Source organism: Mirounga leonina, unplaced genomic scaffold (genome assembly GCF_011800145.1).
Source record: "Mirounga leonina isolate KUSES-001 unplaced genomic scaffold, KU_Mleo_1.0 Mir_151, whole genome shotgun sequence".
NCBI classification, from domain to species: Eukaryota; Metazoa; Chordata; class Mammalia; order Carnivora; family Phocidae; genus Mirounga; species Mirounga leonina.
This window is the reverse complement of record NW_023270377.1, coordinates 65,636,093-65,657,537: the sequence shown is the minus strand read 5'-3', so window position 1 is coordinate 65,657,537 and position 21,445 is coordinate 65,636,093. Positions and strand designations below refer to the sequence as shown.

Genomic DNA, 21,445 nt, shown 5'->3' with positions numbered 1-21,445 from the left:
AGAGAGATACAGCGAGAGAGGGAACACAAGCAGCGGGAGTGGGAGAGGGAGAAGCAGGCTTCCCGCGGAGCAGGGAGCCCGATGCGGGGCTCGATCCCAGGACCCTGGGATCATGACCCGAGCTGAAGGCAGACGCTTAACGACTGAGCCACCCAGGCGCCCCTCTAAAATAAAATCTTAATAAAAATCTTAAAAAATAAAATCTTAAAAAAAAAACCCCAAAAACAGTAACAGTGGTTATCTCTGGAGAGGGGAGTGGGATGCTGGAGACAGAAGAGTATTTCATTTCATACCCTATAATTTATATGGAATCTGGATAACTTAAAAATATGTAATATAAAGAAATAACTTGATGGGGGAAGGAAAAGAAAAATGCCTATATGCAAAAAATTAAATATGAAAACTGAAAATTGGTTCTAAGTCTTTTCTGTATCTTAATTCTGCTATTACTTAAGGACATGGCTGGTGAAAACTACTTGTCTCAAATTTCTTTCCCAATTGATTAGAGAGGTTAGCACATGTTTTTCTCCTGAAACAGTGTGGATAAGGCAATCTTTTCAGAATGTATGTGTATTAATGGATCATGTACATATCCCCTTAAGTACTACTACGTGATCTTTAAAAAATATTTGAATTATAGGGCGCCTGGGTGGCTCAGGTGGTTAAGCGACTGCCTTCGGCTCAGGTCACGATCCTGGAGTCCCGGGATCGAGTCCCGCATCGGGCTCCCTGCTCAGCAGGGAGTCTGCTTCTCCCTCTGATCCTCCCCCCTCTCATGCTCTATCTCATTCTCTCTCTCAAATAAATAAATAAAATCTTAAAAAAAAAAATTTGAATTATAAACAACTTCAAGTATGCTAAAATCTGGAGTAATACAAGTACACTTGACCCTTGAACAAATGGGTTTGAACTGCTTCGGCCCACCTGTATGTGGATATTTATCGGTATAGTAGTGTAAATGTATTCTCTTCCTTATGATTTTCTTAACATTTTCTTTTTGGCTTTATTGTAAAATCGCAGTACATAATAATTTAACATACAAAATACGTTGATGTTATCAGTAAGGCTTCCAGGCAGCGGAAGGCTATTAAGATTTGAGGGAGTCAAAAGTTAGTATGTGGATTTTCGACTGTGCAGGGGATTGGCACGCCTAATCCCCATGTTATTCAAGGGTTAAATGCACTTGTTTTCAAACCAGTTTATAAACTACTACAAACACAATTGATGACACCTGTCAATCTCCCCAGTCCAGTCTTCATTTCTTGGTACCCACTAGCAAACCTGTGTATTTTTTTCCTATGGATACAGCCACAATATATGGTATTGTTTTGCATATTTTATGTAATTGTTGTCGTAAGCCATGCAGTGTTCCACAACTTGCTTTTTTTGCTCATTTTTGAGCTGCATCCATGTTGACATGCATAACCCTGGTTTGTTCATTTTGATTGTTGTACAGAAGTCTATCATATGAATGTACTAATGTTGAGTGCTGGTTAGGACTCCTTTCTGCTGTTGTACACAAGGCTGCCATACCTTTTTTTTTTTAAGGTATTTTAATCTCTGCAGCCAGCGCGGGGCTTAACACAACCCCGAGATCGAGTCGCATGCACACATTGAGTCACCAGGAGCCCCATTGTTAAGGTCTCCTTATGCATATGCAGAAGTACTTGCTTAAAGTAACATGGTAATACATCTTTATTAAATATTGCAAATTTGATAGTTGTGCCAGTATGTTTTCCCACCAACAGTGAAAGAGTTCCACTGCTTTGTTGTCCTTGACAACACTTCCTATTTTGAAACCGACATTGTTGCTAATTTGATGGGTGTGATGTAGTACTTCCTTGTGTCTTAACCAGTATTTCCTTGATTAGTGAACAGTATTCTTTCCTTATTTCTTGGCCTTTCAGATTTACTCTTGTAAGAAATCTTTTTCAGTGTGCATATTTCTATTGGGTAGTGTTTCATGACTTTTAGGAATTTTTTTATACATTATATTAAAAACATTCTTGTGGCTTTTTTCACTCTATAGGACTTAATGTACATATAAGTCTTAATTTTAATATAAATTTATACTTTTATGAATGTCCCTTTGTGTCCTATTTAATTTTTCGCATGCTGAGGTCTGAAAAATGTTGAATATATTTGAATATATTCATCTAAGTTTTAAAATATTCTTTTAAAAGTTGTCTTTAGGGGCACCTGGGTGGCATAGTTGGTTAAGTGTCCAACTCTTGGTTTCAGCTCAGGTCATGACCTCAGGGTTGTCAGACTGAGCCCTGAGTTAGGCTCTTTCTCAGCACAGAGTCTGCTTGAGATTCTCTCCACCCCATCACTGCCCCCCTCCCTCCAACTCTCTTGCTCAAATAAATCAATCCTTAATAAAAAAATAAAAGTTGTCTTTAATCCAACTCAAATATATTTGTTTATGGTTTGAAGTAGGGATCCAAATTTATTTTTTTCCAAGTGGATAATTAATTATAATTTTACAAAAAGTCACCCCTTTGGCTAACGGTTTACAATAATAGAACTTAAGTTTCCAGGGGCGCCTGGGTGGCTCAGTTGGTTAAGCGACTGCCTTCGGCTCAGGTCATGATCCTGGAGTCCCGGGATGGAGTCCCGCATCGGGCTCCCTGCTCAGCAGGGGGTCTGCTTCTCCCTCTGCCCTCTTCCCTCTCATGCTGTCTCTCATTCTCTCTCTCTCAAATAAATAAATAAAATCTTTAAAAAAAAAAAAAAAAAGAACTTAAGTTTCCATATATGAGGGTCTCTTCAAGTCTGATTTAAGGAAGTAACAGCAACATTTAACATTTAATGTGCATCTGCCATATACCAGGGACTATGCTAAGCATTTTATATGCTTAGATCATGCACTTTGGAATCTGAATGGGCTTACATGTACACTGATGGATGGTAGGCCTTACTATGACTTTTTTGTTTACTGGCTGATAGAAATAGGTCGACAGGTGAAATTCATAAATATGCTGATTGACACAAACCAAATATATAACTTGCTTTTATTAGACAGGGGGAAAAAAAATCAACACATTTTCCAAAGAGGCAGACATCCCAAGAGCTTTAGTGAAAACCAACGTAACATTCACTTGTTTGACCAAGCTTTTAGAATAAATGAGCTATTAGATTCTTAAATTAGGACTAGACCATGAATGAGCTCTAGACCCCAGTACGGTTATAAGCCAACAAATTAGGCATTGTTTTGCTTGACAGTTTTAGCTTTAATGTAAATATATATTATTATTTAGAATATTAGCATCTGAACTACATAAAGACTTTATCATTTTACCTTAATTAAAACCAGGATTTCTGGAACCTCCAAGTAGCCTTTGAAGTTTTCCAGTATGAACACAGACTAACCCCTATTCCTTGCTACACATCAAAAGTGAAATAATTGTCACAATAGATCAACATTGTCATAAGGTGATTTGTAAGGCTTCTGGCACATAAATGTGTAATATCTGTGTGACAACAATGTCATGATTCTATACAAAAAATATTTAAAATGTTCTTTGTGCAATTTAAGTTCTAAAGATTAAAAAAACAAATGTTCCATGTTAATAAAATATTAAAATACTATGAGCTTCCCATAAATTTGACACTGATTTTGTAATTACATGAACAACATACAAGACTTGCACACTAAGTGATTCATCATTTTAACTACTGAACCAAATATACTTGGTATTAGTTCTCTATATTGTACTTTCAGCCAAAACAGACCTTAATATAACTTACAAACATTTCCAATTAAACTGTAACATTAAGGCAGCAAATGTCAGATCTATGTTTGCTTACCTATATAGGTGTCACACAAATATAAGTCTATGAATCTCAATTTTTCCTTTTGTCTAAGTCACCACTGTAGAGAATGTGCAAGTGAAATCAACAAAAGGTGACTATTTCTCATTTGAAAGAAAATGAAAGTCATTAACACCTTGTCTTAAAGTTCTACAGCAGCATATTGAGCTTTTAAGGCAAAAAAAAAAAAAGGAGGGGCCAAAAATATCATAACTTATAAATTCTGTAATTCTTCTTTTGGCATTAAAAGCCACAGCACAAATTCTTACACTTTAATAGACAATATATTAGTGTACATCTGAATATACATTTGCCAACATTCTCCATTAGGATGAAGGTGTTCTGTGAAGTAGAAGTGAAGTGCATTATCACAGGCGACATTTAATGGCTGTCCTGGGCATCAGGGGACATGGAATGGCTGAGTCTTGACCTTCCATTCACAGATATTGTATTTGATGGAACAGTAACCTAAGAGAAAGAAACACATTTTGCACCCATCAATTTAAAATGGGAAAGCTATCTAATTTTCAAAAATTACATTTTAACTTCCTCTTAATTGTAAATGAGAATATTTAGCATTTAGTATTCAATAAATCACAAATAATCAAGAAGAAATGTTCACTCTACCATAAAATTAAAAATGAGAGAGTTGTTATTTCCACAACAAACAAGTTAAATAATCCATTAACACATCTTAGTCTTTACAAAATTACCAAATCAACTCAAAGGACAAGAGCACAAACAGACTGCAGGCCAAGCTGTTGAAGAGCATTTTTTGCTAAATTAATTCTGGCTCCCCAAAACTGCCTTGGAGAATATAGAAAAATAAAGTGAATTCCACAAAGCAAAGAATTTTTACAAATTCTAAAATTGTATTGATGACATATATTAACTTGAAGTTCCCCTCCCAGGTACCCCTTATTTATAAGAAAATACAGCTTTGGTTTTTAAAATGCTTTCATATAGGGATGCCTGCGTGGCTCAGTTGGTTAAGCATCTGCCTTCGGCTCAGGTCATGATCCCGGAGTCCTGGGATCCAGCCCTGTGTATGGGTCCCTGCTCGGTGGGGCATATGTTTCTCTCTCTCTCCCTCCCCCTGCTCGTGTTCTCTCGCTTGCAAATAAATACAGTCTTTAAAATAAAATAAAATGCTTTCATACAAAGGGCTAAAAAAGTCAAACCTATGACTGTTATGCAAAAACAACTGCAGAATGAAAGTAGTTTTTTTCTCCCAATAAACTCCTAAATTCCAAAATTCTATGGCAAAGTCTCGTATTTATAAATGGTAAATGAATGAAATACACTAAAAATTTCCTAAATATTAGCTTGAAATTCCAAATTATTTAGAACATTTTTTAAAAGTCATATACATTCTGGATAGTAAATAGGTATAATATTTTGAAATATTAACCATAAACATGACAAATATTTTAAGAAAAATGGTTAATCTCTAGATTTCAATTTGGCTAGTTTAGATTTGTAACCAATTATCATCTTCTCACACAAGAAAACTAAAGTACAAAAGGCCACAGAGTCTGCCTAGCAACAGAGTAAGTTAGTGAAAAGGAAAATAAAATGGGCGAATTTAGTTTAGATTTGATTTCCTTGTGCTTCATTTGTTGCCTTTTATTAAATGAAGATTGATCATCTAAACTAACAGCTTTCTTGACTGTCTATGAATCCAGAATGGAGTAGAGTGTTGACACTATCCTCCTGAAATTAAAAAAAAAAAAGAAAGAAATTTTGTTTTAAGCATTTAAAAAACACACTGATGACTCTAATATATGTCTATTGTTGATGTTTACTGTAGCACCATTTATAGAATGGAAAAACTAGAATCCAGTTAAATGTCCATCAATAAGGAATAAACCATGATTCATTCAGAGAGTCAAATACTATGTAGTCTTAAAAGAATTATGTGTGTTTGTGTGTGTGTGTAATAAGATGGAAAACTTCAAAGAGATATTTCTGAATGTTTTACAGGATTCTATTTTTGTATGTATTTAAATATGTTTATATACTACAAAAGTGTTCTGGAAGGTTTCACAGTAATCTATCACGAGCAGTTACTTTGGTGGGGATGGCATTTTGTTTGATATTTAAAAAATTTGTATACTAAACTTTTGAGCATGAGAAGACATCATTATAGACTAGTCCATAAGTAATGTGAGGTCAGAAACCTTGTCTATTTTAATACCACATTATACGCATGTTTATTTTAGTACCTGGCACAGTGTAGATCAATGAATATTTCTTGAATGGAATATGGTAACTTTTTATAAACATTTATAAAGTAAAAAAGTACTGCTTGAGTTTTTTGAATAATGAACATGACACTTACAATAAAAATATTTTTTAAAGCAACATTAAAGAATTTACTGATAAGAGCATCTGCTAGTTGACTGTCTATCCTTCTTTTTTTTTTTTTTTTTAAAGATTTTATTTATTTATTTGAGAGAGAGAGAATGAAAGAGAGCATGAGAGGGAGGAGGGTCAGAGGGAGAAGCAGACTCCCCGCTGAGCAGGGAGCCCAATGCGAGACTCGATCCCGGGACTCCAGGATCATGACCTGAGCCGAAGGCAGTCGCTTAACCAACTGAGCCACTCAGGCGCCCCAGACTGTCTATCCTTTAAAGAATTTTTGGGAATATTCATGTAGCTTTCTTATTCTTGTGAGGAGCATTAACTATGAAACTATCATTAATTTTTAATTTAAAAATATAAAGAAAGAAGTGCCAACCTAAAGCCTTTAGGTTGTTCAAATTCCAAACAAGGAAATATGAATAAAAAGCCGACCAATTAAACAAATAAAACAAGCCTGCAAGATTCTGGGTGACTTACCCAGTTTTTTCTTCCTTCCAGATTTCCATGTAGCCAAAGATAAATTTTACATTCTGAGGAAATGGTTAATATCAACCACTTTATTTTTACAAATCTATATTCTACTTGTAATAGTGTAATGACCTTTAGTAACTGAAGCATCAACAAGAACCAAGAGCAGCCAAAGAAGTTCTTGTCTCAACACAAGTCAGTGATAATAGGTTACTTAATCTCTTACTCTCTGAAAACAATTTTCTGATTCACATATAAATCTTAACACTAAACACATATTATCAAATACTGAACTGGATTTATTAAAACTTTGTAAGAAGACAAGACAGATCTCTGTGACTACACTGGGGTCAAATAAGGGTAAGGTGTGGAAAAAGTCTTAAGAAATATGAAAAAACATGGCATGTTCATGACTACATTTATGCTAGAGCAGTCAACCAGATAATTGTTCTAATGTGAACCAATTATTATAATGAAGGTTAATTACTCAGGTATGAACCAGAGCCATAAGGCAGGTTGGTACCTGGAGTTAAATTGAACATTTGGGTGCCAAAATATAGGCAAACCTGGAGCCAACTTTCTGATGAACAATCTAAACCTACTGTCAAAATCACTGAAGATTTTATTTGGCACTCTTGCTGTTGTTCTATAAAAGAAATGTTAGAATTTAAAACAAACCAGGAGAAATGTTCAGTACAGGACAGAAATATGGGACTTAAGCAAAGACTGCAAGGAATTAGAGCTTCTTGTGTCCATTTCTACTTCCTTTTGCAATATAATTTTTTTTAAATATAATATATGTAAAGTGCCCTGAACTTAAATACACAGCCCAATGAAAACAAACACAAACATATGTATAATCCACCACCCAGGCCAAGAAAAGAATAGCTCCAGCTCCCTACTGAGCTTGTCTTTAAAATGTTGACATTTTCTCTATCACTAAATGTCTATCATTTAGACATTTAAAAAATACTGCATTAATATTTATCTTGACTACTTAGATTTTTGGTTCCCTCTTAAATTATGTGCCTGTCTTGCTCCCACAAGCCCGCAGTAACCCCTTTTCTTTCCCTGTGGAAGTAACCCTATCATGAACTGTATAATTACTTCCTCGCTTTTAAAAATAATTGCCACCTACGCATGTTGTCACACTTTACACATATATTTTTATAGGCCTTTACACACTGTTGTGTTTAGCTGCATTTTGCCCAATTTATTGCTATTTCCTAGTCCATTCTTTGAATATACTATTTATCCTCTTTTGGGATATTAAGCTTATATTTATTTGGAGCTATTACAAACAATATCTCATGAATATTCTTACATGTGAGTCCCAGTACATAACACACACCTTTTTAGGGTATATAATTAGAAGTGAAAATACTGATCATGGAGTGTGGATATTATTAACTTTACTAGACCCTGTGTCCATTTTTAGTGGAATAAAATGGATTATGTAAGGAATTTTCATTAAACAAAATTTAGGAACTGACACTGTGAAGACTCAGAGCTATTGATAATCTCCTACTGAAAGAGATAACATTTAGCCTTGAGAGAACCTAAAGTAATGAGTTATAAACAGGATACAATTATAGGATCATCATTTAGGGCCTGCTTTCTATGCTGATTCACATCCAGCTCATTCTGGAAGCAATGAGAGTTTTATAAGTGAAGAGACTGCCAATTCAGAGCCCATCACACCAAGCACACAGCTGCTTGCCTGTGCAGTTCTGCTGGCCTAAAAGAAATTCCCAACTTAATGCACTGTTTTCTGCGACCTTGTCCATTGAAACGGGTTACTGTATCCACTGACTTGAGTACAAAGGCACTGCAGCTATGTTCCGTGTAGTTACTGGGTTCTCCCGTGGACCTAATGGGCCACTGTTTCTCAGTCCCAGGCTGCCAACACCCACAAGGCAGAGGCTTCATTTTATTCACTTTCCTCTCCCCAGTATCTAGTACAGTGTTTGTACTATTGTGCTTAAAAAATGCGTATCAAGTTCACTGAACTGAGAAAGCTTTAGATCAGAAACTCAACCTTAATTTACAAGGTTAGAAAGAGAAATAGAGAAATATTTTCATTAAGTGAGAATGTACAATTTATTTTTTTTTTTTAAAGATTTTATTTATTTATTTGACAGAGACAGATAGCGAGAGCAGGAACACAAGCAGCGGGAGTGGGAGAGGGAGAAGCAGGCTTCCCGCCGAGCAGGGAGCCCAATGTGGGACTCGATCCCAGGACCCTGGGATCATGACCTGAGCCGAAGGCAGATGCTTAACGACTGAGCCACCCAGGCGCCCAAGAATGTACAATTTATTTGTATGGGCATATTTCCCCATAAAAATATAAATGTCATGACCTGTGAAATACCAGTTTTAATATTCAAAACTACACTTTTTTTTTTTTTTGCCACGTGGCACCTAAATTCAGACTCTACAAATACCTGACAAAATTCAAACCTAAGCCCCTAAATTACCCCTTCACATTTCCTCCACTCCCGACAGCAGGCAATATTTTGCCTTGTCTCCCTGTTTGCCCAATTGGGAGCGCCCAGCCCTCCGTGAAAACGGCAGTCACTCGTGGCTCTGGGAGGAAAGTGGCTAGTGCGGGCTAGTGCGGGCTAGTGCGGGCTAGTGCGGGCCCGCAGGGCCGGCCGTGGAGATGTGCCCGAGATGCCCTCCCCATTCTGTCTCTCTGCAGCATTCCTGTCCCTTCGCAGATTTCATTTCTGTTGAGCTCAGTGTTTTGTTCAACAAGTCTCTTACTCTTCTCTAAATAGCTTCTAAAATGATTAGAGAAGGAATTCACAAAACGAAATGCCTAGGGAGTCGGGGGAATAATGAGTACTTTTCTTGTCTTGGGTGTTGAGGAACTTGCAACCAAGACAACTAAGCGGAGAACAAGAAAGACATTTAGGAAGACGAAGGACAGCTTCTGGGAAGTCCAAGTTAGGATGCCAGGCTCCAGGCTTCACCACGTATGTCGTCTTTGAGTGGATGAAAGCAACACAGGGAGGAAACCCACCTACAAATAATCCCCTGTGACATTTCTTTGGCATTTGCTCCAAAAAGAAGTATAGCTCCTCTCCTGAAGTTCTCCTACATCTCAGTAAGGAGGAGCTAGCCACTCAGGCAGGGCATTAGTAGACTAGAATTTCTGTATTCGATGTCATCGAAATTCCTTAGATTTTCCCTACATTTTTTTGTTTAACCTATAAAACAACGCCCCCCCCCCCCACTAATCCCCCCGCATATGGTAGTTAACTTTGATCATTGTGGAAGCTATGACTGAAACCCTGCAGGTTCCTATAGCTAGTGCCGCTTTTCTGGAATAAGGAGGGATTTTCTTCCTGAAAGAATTTTTTTTTACTGTGCTGAAATAATTTATAAAATAAGAGTCCAGGGTACTTTCTGTGTATAGTCATATAATAATGAGCAAAACCCATGTTCTGCACCTGGACCGTGGTGTGGAAAATAGACCGGACATATTTTTAAGTATGCGTAAGACTCTGGACTCTTTCAGCTTATACTTCAAAAATGACCCTTGACATCAAAGAGTAACTTCTGGCATCCTCCCTATTCAGACTCCAAAGCCAGAAAAACAATTTCCCCTAAGTATTAGTTTGACAATGTTGAAAATAGACCCACTGTCACCCATCTGATAAAGAAAACTTACCCTTTTCAATTTGGCAGCAGCCTCTCCAGAACGGATTGCAGTCAGCAAACTCTGTCGGATCTGTTCTGGGTCAGAGCTTTGGAATGTTAAAGAACTTTGTCTCTTAAGAATGAGTGATGGGCAGTCAGTTGGAGATGGTATTTGGGAATTCTGTTCATTATGTGCAGAGTTATTTCCCTATAAAAATAAATGCAAGATATTTATATGAATACCAAGTGAAGAATGAGCCATTTAAAAAAAATTTCATCATCAGTATTCTTTAAGAATCATTATTCGCCACACTGGTGTTTTAGACATAGCTCAGTTGCCTTACCCCACTGGATTATTTCTGCTGCCAGAGCTCAGTTGGAAGATGAGGGTATTACTTTCCCTTCTCTTGAACTTATGAGGCTAAGGAGTAAAAGTGGTACCTCTCTTTGCTTTATGAATACAGTGGTAATTTTACTGTCCTTGAGTCAAATGATTATGATTTTGCCAGTAAGACTTGGCTAGAAGAGCTAAATTAATAATAACAAAAATTCCACAGACTACAAAATAACACATTTTTATAGTTACAACATATTAGGTGGTGAAATTATCACTTTTGACAGTACAAAATGGACAAATTGACAATTTTATATTGGTTGAATCTAACATATCTTCCAATAAAGAAATATTAATGACTATGCTACATGTAACAGTTTATTTTGTGTTTCGGGAAGTCACAGGGGCTAAATGATGACCGTGTTTTATTTTTCCCATGGACTAAAAATACATATAAGGAATTTCCAAATTTAAGAATCAAAAATTTAATTAAACTTCTTAGGAAAGACTATTTAGTAACTGATTTAACTGGAAACTATTAATCAAATAATCTTAAAAATGTCTTTTTTAAACTGCCAAACATCTTTACAAAAGATGAGCTAAACAGAGTTCGGGCAATGACTCAAAAACTGTACTATCTAAATCAAACTTCTGTTGTTTAGGAATGGCATTCCATCCTAAGAAGAAACACAGACTTTGTTCCCAAGAATTAATTTCTATATCCTACATCTCTTCCTGACATTATATCAAAGCTAAGAAACATAAATGTGAAATATATGAAGAAATACCCTTCGAGATGAATATTGCTTTGAGATTACGGAAAAATCTTTACTTAGCAGTGTGGTTAACGTTCATTTACTCTAGGAATGTTTGAAAAAGTACTATAAAATACTTCTGGAACTGTCACACAAATCTGAAAGTATTCTTTAAACACTATCAGAGTAAAGGTACACAAAACATTTTTTTAAAAATTGCAAGGGGATTATTGTAATTCATACTGTAAATGTTATCCTTTCCTCTGACTATACTATTTGAATCTAGCAAATTATAACACTCAGTTGACCAAACACGAAGTCAACAAATGTCCCTTTTTATGTAAGTTATTAAGGTTAGACAGGGGTTAAATGATATTTTAGTCAACATACCAGTAACTGGAAAAGTTAACACTGAATTAACAAAAATGGGAAATGAAGAAAATTACATATTTAAACTCTGGTTTCAGTTTAAATTATTTATATGTATCAATGTCTGGTAACTGAGGTTGAGTGTATGTGATCGAAAATGCCTAGCTGAGAAATGTTTGGTTATTTTATCTAGTCTTTAAACACCCGCTTATGTTTCTATACAATTAAAACTATTTATTTTGCTATTATGTAGAACTGGAGAAGAAAAGAAACCAGAGCATCCAGAAAAGTTGTAAACAAACTGAGATAAGCAAAACAGGAAAACAGAGAGTCAGAACTGTAAGCTGATACACTATGCAAAGGTATGAGCAAAGAAACTTTATAGTATTTGCTGATGATACCATTCTAGAATGATGACCTTTATAGTACTAGCCAATCGTGTTACATGAGTTACAGTAACTCTGAGAGTAAATAACCAGACTTTATGTATCACTACTCTCTTCTCCCTATGGTAGCGTGCTATAGCTTAATACGAATTCAGAGCTGATTCACAAACATACCAACATGCCTTAAACCACGCTGTTTCAGAACCCCTTATTTCCAAGAAGGTAACGTTACCTCATCACGCACACAGAGCTGTGCGAGGCCCACAGATGGATGTACAGACGGAGCCTTCCCTCCCTCTGAGTCAGGTGGAGGCGGCGCGAACGCACGCTCGCCGCCCAGCTCCGGGCGCACTTTGCTGAGAGACTGGGAGCGTTTCACTACGGCCAGGGCGAAGGGGGATGGCGCGGAGCTCGCGTAAGGTCTCGGGGCCCCAAAAGTTTTCAGAGTCTTCAAGTTTAGTGCTGCTAACCGACTCGCAGGAAGAGGAGCGGGGCCCGGAGCTCGGGGCGGAGGAGACGTGTCGGCCGCCTCCGGGCCGCCGCGGTCCTCGGCGGTGTGTTGATCGATACGCGGCTGTGGAAGAGGCGGAGCTGTTCCACCGACGGGACCAAGAGTTTGCCCCGGAGGGGCTCGCGCGTCCTTTCCCTCCTCTTTCTTTACCAGTTCTTTTGGAGCGGGGTTAGGGGCCCCGTGGACACTCCTGGCCGCTGCAGATGTCACATAGTGACCCGAAACTCTTTTTTGCATCTGCAGGAAAAAAGAACTTGGTTTGGTCTGGGCATTTGAAACCCGAGATTTAAGCTTTGACTCCAAAATATTGTTGATATCTTCCAAATTCGGCGCAAAAGGAGCTGTGCCAGGGTCTTTCGTCATTCTGGGAGCAGGTTTCAGAGGCTTCCCCACGGCGATGCAGGGCGAGCTCTCCAGGCGGAGCACCTGATGCTCTGTTCTCGGGGTAAGCCTCAGCTGAACGTCTGCCTGTGGCTCCCTTGGACTTTCAGAGACCACAAGATCTTCTGTTTGGACTGCAGTTTCTTTCACACTCTCATCAGTGGGCTTTCTTCCTAAAGTATGCATCTCCTGGTCATCGTTATAGCCAGTGGTTTCTGAGTCCCAATTTTTCAGTATCTCCAGGGATTTGGGAGGCACAATTTTGTAAGTAGTCATTCCAATTTTGGGTATGTACTCTCTTGTGATTTCATTTGAAGGTTTTGGCTTGGGATCATAGTCTTGTCTATAAAGTGGATAATTCTTTACATGAGAAAAAGCTGAATTTTTATCATTCCCATCTACAGGAGGCAAAAGACGGTCATTACCATGTGTACAAATTGGATCTTTTATGGTGAGTTGATTTTCTGAATGTACCTTTACAGGGCCCTGACTCCTGAATTTCCTTGAGGCATCTACAGAATCTTGGGGACTTGAAGGTGAGTGTTGAGTTGATTTATTATTACTTGGAGTTTGCACACTTTCGTTAACTTTGAAGTTAGACAAATTATGATCTCGGTGATTCCCATCAAAGCTCTCAGTGGAGGGGACTGTCTGAATGGCTGTGTCTTGCATTTTGGTCTTTTCCTCACTGGGTTGATTCAGTTTTTGGTCTTGTACTAATGAAGCAGCTAGATGATTTTCCTTGTAACTTTCAGCAGTATCAGTTTTATGTGCCTGATAGTTTGATAGTCTGTCAGCTTCCATGTCCACATTGTTATTTTTGGCAACACCTCCTACATTGATTTCTTTTCTCCTCACTCCATTTTTCATATGATCTTCTGTGTTCGGTGGAATGACAATTATTTCATTTTGATCTACTGAGAGGAAAAAAATATTGTCAAGTTAAATGTGAACAAAGTAGAAAAACCTCAAGTTTTCAATGCCCGCCTCCCCCAAACTGAAATAGGTTGAATTCTACAGATAATTTTCAGCTCACTAATTATACGAAAGCAGATAGTAGCATTATGAAAAAAAAAACGGCATGGGCTTTGGTATCATAGAAACCTGAGTCTAGGGCCCAGCTGGACTTACACATTACTTAACCAGCCAAACCCAGTTTCCTCAGATGCATAAAGGTGAAAAATACGTATTATATTTTATATGCCATTTATATAACATGCTAATTCAGATAGGATACGCCCCAGAACAAGCACTCTTTTGAAGATAGCTACATTTCTCCTAATAGGTAGACTTCATATTTCGGTCAATGTTAAAATGACAAAAGAAATTGACAAATTCCAAAAAAATATATATATTTTTTTTTCCTATTTTGATCTGGTCTTTTTCTATAACCCCTAGTGTATTTATATTTAACACCTTTCATTAAAAGAGAAATAATCCCAGCAAATGTTACCAGCTTTAATTAAGGCAAACAATGGAAATATTGCCTTTAAGAGTTGAAGTAAAAACAAAATCTACGTTGATTGTCTTGTTAATTAGGTATCCTTGCTAAAGACTCTTAGAGGACTTTGTTTTTTAGTCACAGTATGGGTGACTTCAACTACATAAAAACAATCATGTGGGTTTTGATTTTTCTCTGAGGGAAAAGATACCCTATTCTCATGTCAGAGTCCATGTAGAGAAAACCACTTCTCTCTCCCCTGCATTACTTTTCCTCTTAATTCTAATTCAGATTTCCTGAAAACAAAAGTCACTTTCCAGTGTGTAGGTTAACAAGCAATGGTTGCCAGCCAGCAACATGATGGCAAAGAACTGGAATGAGGCACGTAGAAGGAAATGCAGGTCTGTGAGTGTGCGCCATGTGTCTAGTCCTCAGGGAAGAGATTTATCTACTGGGTTCCTCTAGTCAAATGCCCAGAAGAATTCTTTCTCCTGGATGACCAACTAGCCCTCATCTTCAAAATCCTTAGTGGCCTCCTCTTCCAGATACGGTAGTTTGCACAGCGCAAGTGAAATGTGGGCCTTGGGAGTCAAATCGTGAAAGGATGTCAAGTGTTTTTCTGGAGTTGTATCATCACTCACTTTTGTTATAAGATAAAGAAACAACTTCACTGCCCAAAATGTCATGAGCTCTTTTAAATAGTTCCTCTGTTAAAAAAGAAAAAAGAAAAATATGCATGCAAGAGAAAAGTATGTTGTTGCCAGGTAAATTTGTATACACACAATTTTTTATAAAATATCTTCATCTTTGGGGCACCTGTGTGGCTCAGTCAGTTAAGAGTCAGCCTTCAGCTCAGGTCATGATCCCAGGGTCCTGGGATCGAGCCCCGCATCGGGCTCCCTGCTCTGCGGGAAGCCTGCTTCTCCCTCTCCCACTCCCCCTGCTTGTGTTCCCTCTCTCGCTATGTTTCTCTCTGTCAAATAAATAAATAAAATCTTTAAAAAATATATATATATATATATCTTCATCTTTGAAGATGAATTGCATGTTTTTTTTGGTCATGGTTGTTATATTTTCTATTATGTTGCAAGGTTCTTGTATTACATATCTAATTTTTAAATGGAATTCATTTTTATTCTTCCTAAAAAATGCAACTGATTATCAGAATATTTATTGTCTATACAAATGACCTCTCAATGACTCATAATTATTAAATTTTGTGACACATTTGATTAAGAATCATCAAAAAGACACATTTCTGCCTATGGTCTTATTTACTTGGTTGGGAAGTATTTTTCATATCTATATGAAAAGTGCTATTGTCAACACTGGTATGAGCACAAAAGAAATGGTCCCTGGTACCAGGAAATGAACGTAAATGTATTTCCTTCTCTCTTGCTTCTTTCTTTCATTTTCCAGTGAAGACAGGGATAGCCCAGTTACACAATAAAAATATTTTGCAAAACAAAGTAAATCAACATATTTTAAATTCATTCCCCTATAAACCCTAACTAATTGGTTTTAGAACTCCAAATGTCTATTTTTCGCTATTCTCTAATTCTGAATTTCTCATCAAAATCTCACAATTATTCCCAATGACAGGCCTGGAAACCTAGAATCACTGCTGAATTCTGTAGCTAATTCATCCTCATACATACCTGATAATGACACTAACCAAATGTCAGTGAATGGTTAGGCCATTTTCCAGTGATAGCCAGTAGAAGGAAAAGGTAGATTTTGTGCTATCCTGTCCTTTCCCTACACAAAACTGACAATAACATCTACAAAATGAATCATCTGACAAAACGATGATTGAAACAAGTATATAGTGTAGGTAAAAAAGAAGGAAAAAACGTATATAAAACTACTTTTAAGATAATAGAAATTATTTTAAAAATCACCTAAATACTTTAATTTAAAAAAACAGAAAAAAAGACCCACCTAGAGTCGACAAAGGTCATTGCAAATCAAATGTAAATCAAAAAAAAATTACAGAAATATACCTGTGACCCTAGCACTAACTTGATGCCAAAATCTTAGCAAAAATGATTTTTGACTATCATTTTTAAAAGAAGGAAGCAGCATGATTTCGCAGTAAAATTCTATTGGCTATCATAGTATATGTTGTGAAGAATTGAATCAAGAGGAAAAGGACGAGGAAATTATATACTTTTAGAACTTCTCAGTATTTTATCTCAGGATGGCCCTGACCATGGGGAAAATGAACCAGAGACTTATTCGAATTAACCAACACATACTACATAGGTAAAACAACATATCTATATCTGTCTATCGATTTGTGACACTGGGATAATGCACATTTTATCCAAATATGAATATGTATATCCCTATGTTTTCTAAGAATCTTCACCTAGTTTTGCATATTAATATAACAGACTGGACTTTGAGAATTCATAAGCCAATTCTTCCGTATCTCCTTAAAATACCGTTGTACATTCCTTGTATCTTGTATTTGTGTAGTATCATTTTTCTGAAATTCAACCTTAAGTATAGATCTTCTTCAACTTATGATGGGGTTACATCCCAATAAGTTCATCATAACTTGAAAATATCGTTAAGTCAAATGCATTCATTATATCTAAGCTAAGAATATCATAACTTAGCCTCATCACTACTTTAAATGTGCTCAAAACACATTTAGCCTCAGTTGGGCAAAATCATCTCTCACAGAGCCTTTTTTATAATAAAGTGCTGACTATCTCATGTAACTGATTAAATATTGTACCGAAAGTGAACAACAGAATGGTTGCAGGTGTACGGCCTGTTTACCCTCGGGGGGCTGACTGGGGGCCGCAGCTGCTGCTGCCCAGCATCATGCAAGAGTATCATACAGCACATCGCTAGCCCAGGAAAATACCGAAATTCAGAACTCAAAGTACAGTTTCTATGGAGTGCATATCACTTTCGCACCATCATAAAGTCAAAAAATCTTAAGCTGATGACTTACATGTTTTAACAATAGGTCAGTATTCTACTAGGTGTTATGAGGAATTCAAAGTATTGGATATAATTTCTCTGACCCAAAAGACTGTCCAGTCTGGTTGAGGAGACAAGACCTTTTAGAGAAATACATGGCTTCGAGTAATCAAGTAACAAAATTAAGTGAAGTGGCAGGATTTGGATAGTAGTTGAATGGGTGAAGTTAGGTGGAAAATTATATTCCTTGCAAAGAAAAAAAATGAGCATAGCCCTGAAGATAGAACTGAGTGAGATATAACAAAGAGAAGAAACTATCTTGACTTGGGGGTGGAGGTGTGGAAGATACTGGTAAATAACATTACATAATTAGATGTAAACATCACATAATTAGATTAAAACGCATGCTGACAAGTTTCACCCAAGTAAAGCAACTTGAGTATGAAGCAGAACAGGTTTGGACTTGGGAGTCAGTAAAAAGAAAAAAAAAAGAAATAGATCACAAGTAGATGCATAGAGTATACATCTTTAAGATCCAAGATCTAGGTTAGACAACCTCTAAGATTTAACAAGAAAAATAGTACACATAGTAGTTAATAGTACACGTGAGAGTATTATTGCCAGAGTTCAAGTCCAAGGTTCCCTACTTACTGATTATGGGGACTCTTGCCAATTACATAGTATCATTGTGGTTCAATTAACTATAAAGTGGAACTAAAAATAATAAGACCCGTAAATGAGTTAATATACAAGATTAAATGAGTTGACATATATAAAGTTTTAAGAATGGCCCTTTGGCATATAGCAAGTGTTATGAAAATGTTGGCTTTTAGTGTTTTTGGAACTCACCATTCTCTTGGTTTAGGCCCAATGACTTCAAGTTTCTTACACTGTCAACTACCCTCTCTTCACTGCTTGTATTATATACCATTATATGTAGCCCTCTGCAAAAGAGGATATTGTATGTTATATATTGATAGTATTTACACACACACACACACACACACACACGATGAGAAAAGAGGCAATAATTTCCAAAGACAGATGGACTGAAACCATCTTTTTTCTGCCAAATACTGGAAATCTAATAGCAAAGAAAAAATACAACTGAGAAGAAATGCTGCTATGAACCATTAGCTTTCAAAGAGCGGTCCTATTACAAAGAAGGATCTAAGAAGCTTAGTAAAATGGACACTTTTACAGAAACAGTGTATTTTTGTTATTATTATTTGTCTTTTAAAGAAAAAGGAAACTAAATGAAACATTTAAGTCTTGCATGTGGCAAAGCCAACTTCTGGCAAATCAGGATATGGACTGACCTCAACCGGTTTTTGGTTTTTGGCTTTTTTTTAAGTAATAGAAGGGTTTAATTTGGAGACAATCCCATACAAATTATAGTAAAACTTTGATAAAGATGGTTTAGTTTGCCTACTTGATTTCATCTTTAATCATGATGTGGCATTTCTAACACAATATAAGTGTACTGTACTATAGATTTCAGTTCCTAGGATCAAGTGGAAAGTGCACTCTCTGCATTATAAAGTTGACTGTAAAAATAATATTAGTAACATCATAATCTAATGTGCTGAATTGTTTTATATGTCAGTGAAAATTCTTGAGAAGCATTTGGTGAAAATTAAAAATTAAATGTTTCATTTAGATCAAACAGAAAATAGGCAAAACCCATACAATACAAACAAACAGATACTTTTAATTTGAGTCATACAAATTAACTAAATGCTATGGTTTATCTCACACAGGGTATCAGAACTGTTGAATTTGATTTTATTTAAAAACAAAATATGCAAATGGATACTTTATAAGTAAGCATTCTTATAATGATGGTGAAGAGTCTAAACTAAAGGGACTACTCTATTTGTGTTTACAATATCAGATCTATAATTCAGAGACTAGTATTCATTAAACAAACTATCACCAACAATTCAGGCACATAGACTACTTACTGTCCATCTGTGTTTCTAGCTTCTTGTTTTTCTTCTTTGGAGTTTTGTGAGGACTCTCCAGTAACATTGCCAAGGGCTGAGTCAGGATCATTTTTCAGTGTATTTATTATATCAGTAGATCCAGAAGGAATATCTTGTGACTTCAGAGAAATATTTTCAGCCTCATCTTTAGGCACTTCACTCAGTTCTTCCTTTTCATCTATCTCTTCAAGGCTATGATCAGAGCTTATTCCAGCTACAAAGAAATGAAGATATAATCCTAAATATTAATTTGCCTCCTCATTCATCCCATGCAATCCTAGCAAGAAAGGAATGTTTAAAATAATAATTAGCTGGACTCTTTTAAATGCTGGTCCAAAACTAGTAAGAAAATACTCTTCTAATGGTGAATAACCATGTTAACATATAGTCAAATTAGACATACACAATTTTAAAAATAATACGCTACCATGCTAGGTTTTATTCATGATAGAGAAAAAAGTTATTGAAACTCATGATCTTCAAGTTACATATCTCTGAGCGATATTTATATATCTTTGAATTTAAATGATTTTACATTCATATAACAGCTCTAAATGTTATTTAAAAGAACATTAGATTTTATAATTTTAAATTTTATATATACAAGTATACTTACAAAATTTGACTCGGTAGTTATGAGAACAACAATGCAGAACTATCTGAGCCCCTTTCAAAAATACCAGTGCTCATACCCTCCCCACACCTGTTAAATCAGAATCTCTGAAGGGTGGGACCAAGAATTCTTAAGGCTCCTAAGGTGATTCTATATAAAACCAGGATTAAAAGCCACTGACTCAGATGCTTAATATACTTTTTGAAAATACAAACAAGTATTATACAATGAAAATTATTCCCACTCAGCTTGATTCTCAGAGGCAACTTCCTTTAACAGGTTTTTCCTATATATTATCGGAAAGTATAATGAGCATACAAGCAGATATGCATACTCATGCTTCCTTCTTTTATGTTGGTTCATTTTATATAAATGGAAGCATATTATAACTGATGTTTTTCACCTTCTGTTTCTCCACTTAACTATGTCTGAAAAATCATCCCATATCAATGTGTGTGTGTGTGATTCTCTTCAAAAGCTGCAGTTAATATTTCATTGTATAAGAGTGTGTTCTATCGTTATTCCTTTAGTACCAGCAACAAATGGCCAACAGTTTAAAAGAGGAGACATCCTAATTGGTCTACACACTAGCTGTGAAATTTAATTTAAACCAAAGAATGAGGTTCTGAATCTTTGCTTATTTAAGTATAATTTAACACTTCCATTTACACAATAGCAGCTGAACAAAGTTTAATTTTACCACAATGGGGGGGGGGATGGTATAGCATTATAGTGATCAGCACATCCACAAAATTTAATAAAAACTTCAACATATTTGAAGAGTATTTAAAGTAATGTATGTCTTTAATTTTATCTCTAGGCAGAAAAGTATGCAATTTATGCTATTTCATAAACAAATATGGAGACTTTTAATGACAGTTTCATTGTGAATTAAAAAAGGAGATTACTCAACAGAAAAAATATTAAGGAATCTGAATTTAAGTGAATTTTTAAAAAATGTATTTTGGCAAGTCTTGTTTTATTATGACGTGTGAAAGCATCATTATGATACCAGTGTACAATATTATGTGTCTACAATAGCATATATTTGTGCAGTAAGGGTATATTTATATAATTTGAAAACTGTTTGAGAAAATTAATGTCTGTTCTGGTTTAGATGCAAATGTGTTTTATAAATGGCCCCTTGGCATATATTAAGCTCTTTACAAATTAGATTAACTGAGGTAACACTTAGCAAATTACTGTTATCCTTGTTTATCTCTTGCCCATAAAAAGTATTTCACATAGGAGCGCCTGGGTGGCTCAGTCAGTTAAGCATCTTTTTTTTTTTTTTTTTGGAGTAAATAGTTTTAATGAATAACTGGCCAGTACTACCCCCAGTAGGCCAACTGGGGAAGATAAGACACCCCCCCCCCCCGGGGGCGCCTGGGTGGCTCAGTTGGTTAAGCGACTGCCTTTGGCTCAGGTCATGATCCTGGAGTC

At 36.2% G+C, this 21,445-nt stretch overlaps 1 protein-coding gene across 5 annotated transcripts in view; it reads right to left on the bottom strand.

The window, feature by feature from the left end:
- Positions 1-2,997: 2,997 nt before the first annotated feature.
- Positions 2,998-21,445, bottom strand: part of COBLL1 (cordon-bleu WH2 repeat protein like 1) — a 165,479-nt gene continuing 147,031 nt past the window's right edge. For 3 of the 5 annotated variants that reach the window (XM_035007871.1, XM_035007872.1, XM_035007870.1), the window contains exons 11-15: positions 19,369-19,603; positions 18,254-18,348; positions 12,367-13,943; positions 10,322-10,498; positions 2,998-4,281 (exon numbers count right to left, since the gene is read on the bottom strand). In XM_035007871.1, coding sequence (XP_034863762.1) covers positions 4,195-4,281; positions 10,322-10,498; positions 12,367-13,943; positions 18,254-18,348; positions 19,369-19,603 — 2,171 coding nt within the window. In that variant the 3' untranslated portion in view covers positions 2,998-4,194. The remainder of the gene's footprint in view (positions 4,282-10,321; positions 10,499-12,366; positions 13,944-18,253; positions 18,349-19,368; positions 19,604-21,445) is intronic. The other 2 variants (XM_035007869.1, XM_035007873.1) reach the window with 1 other exon arrangement.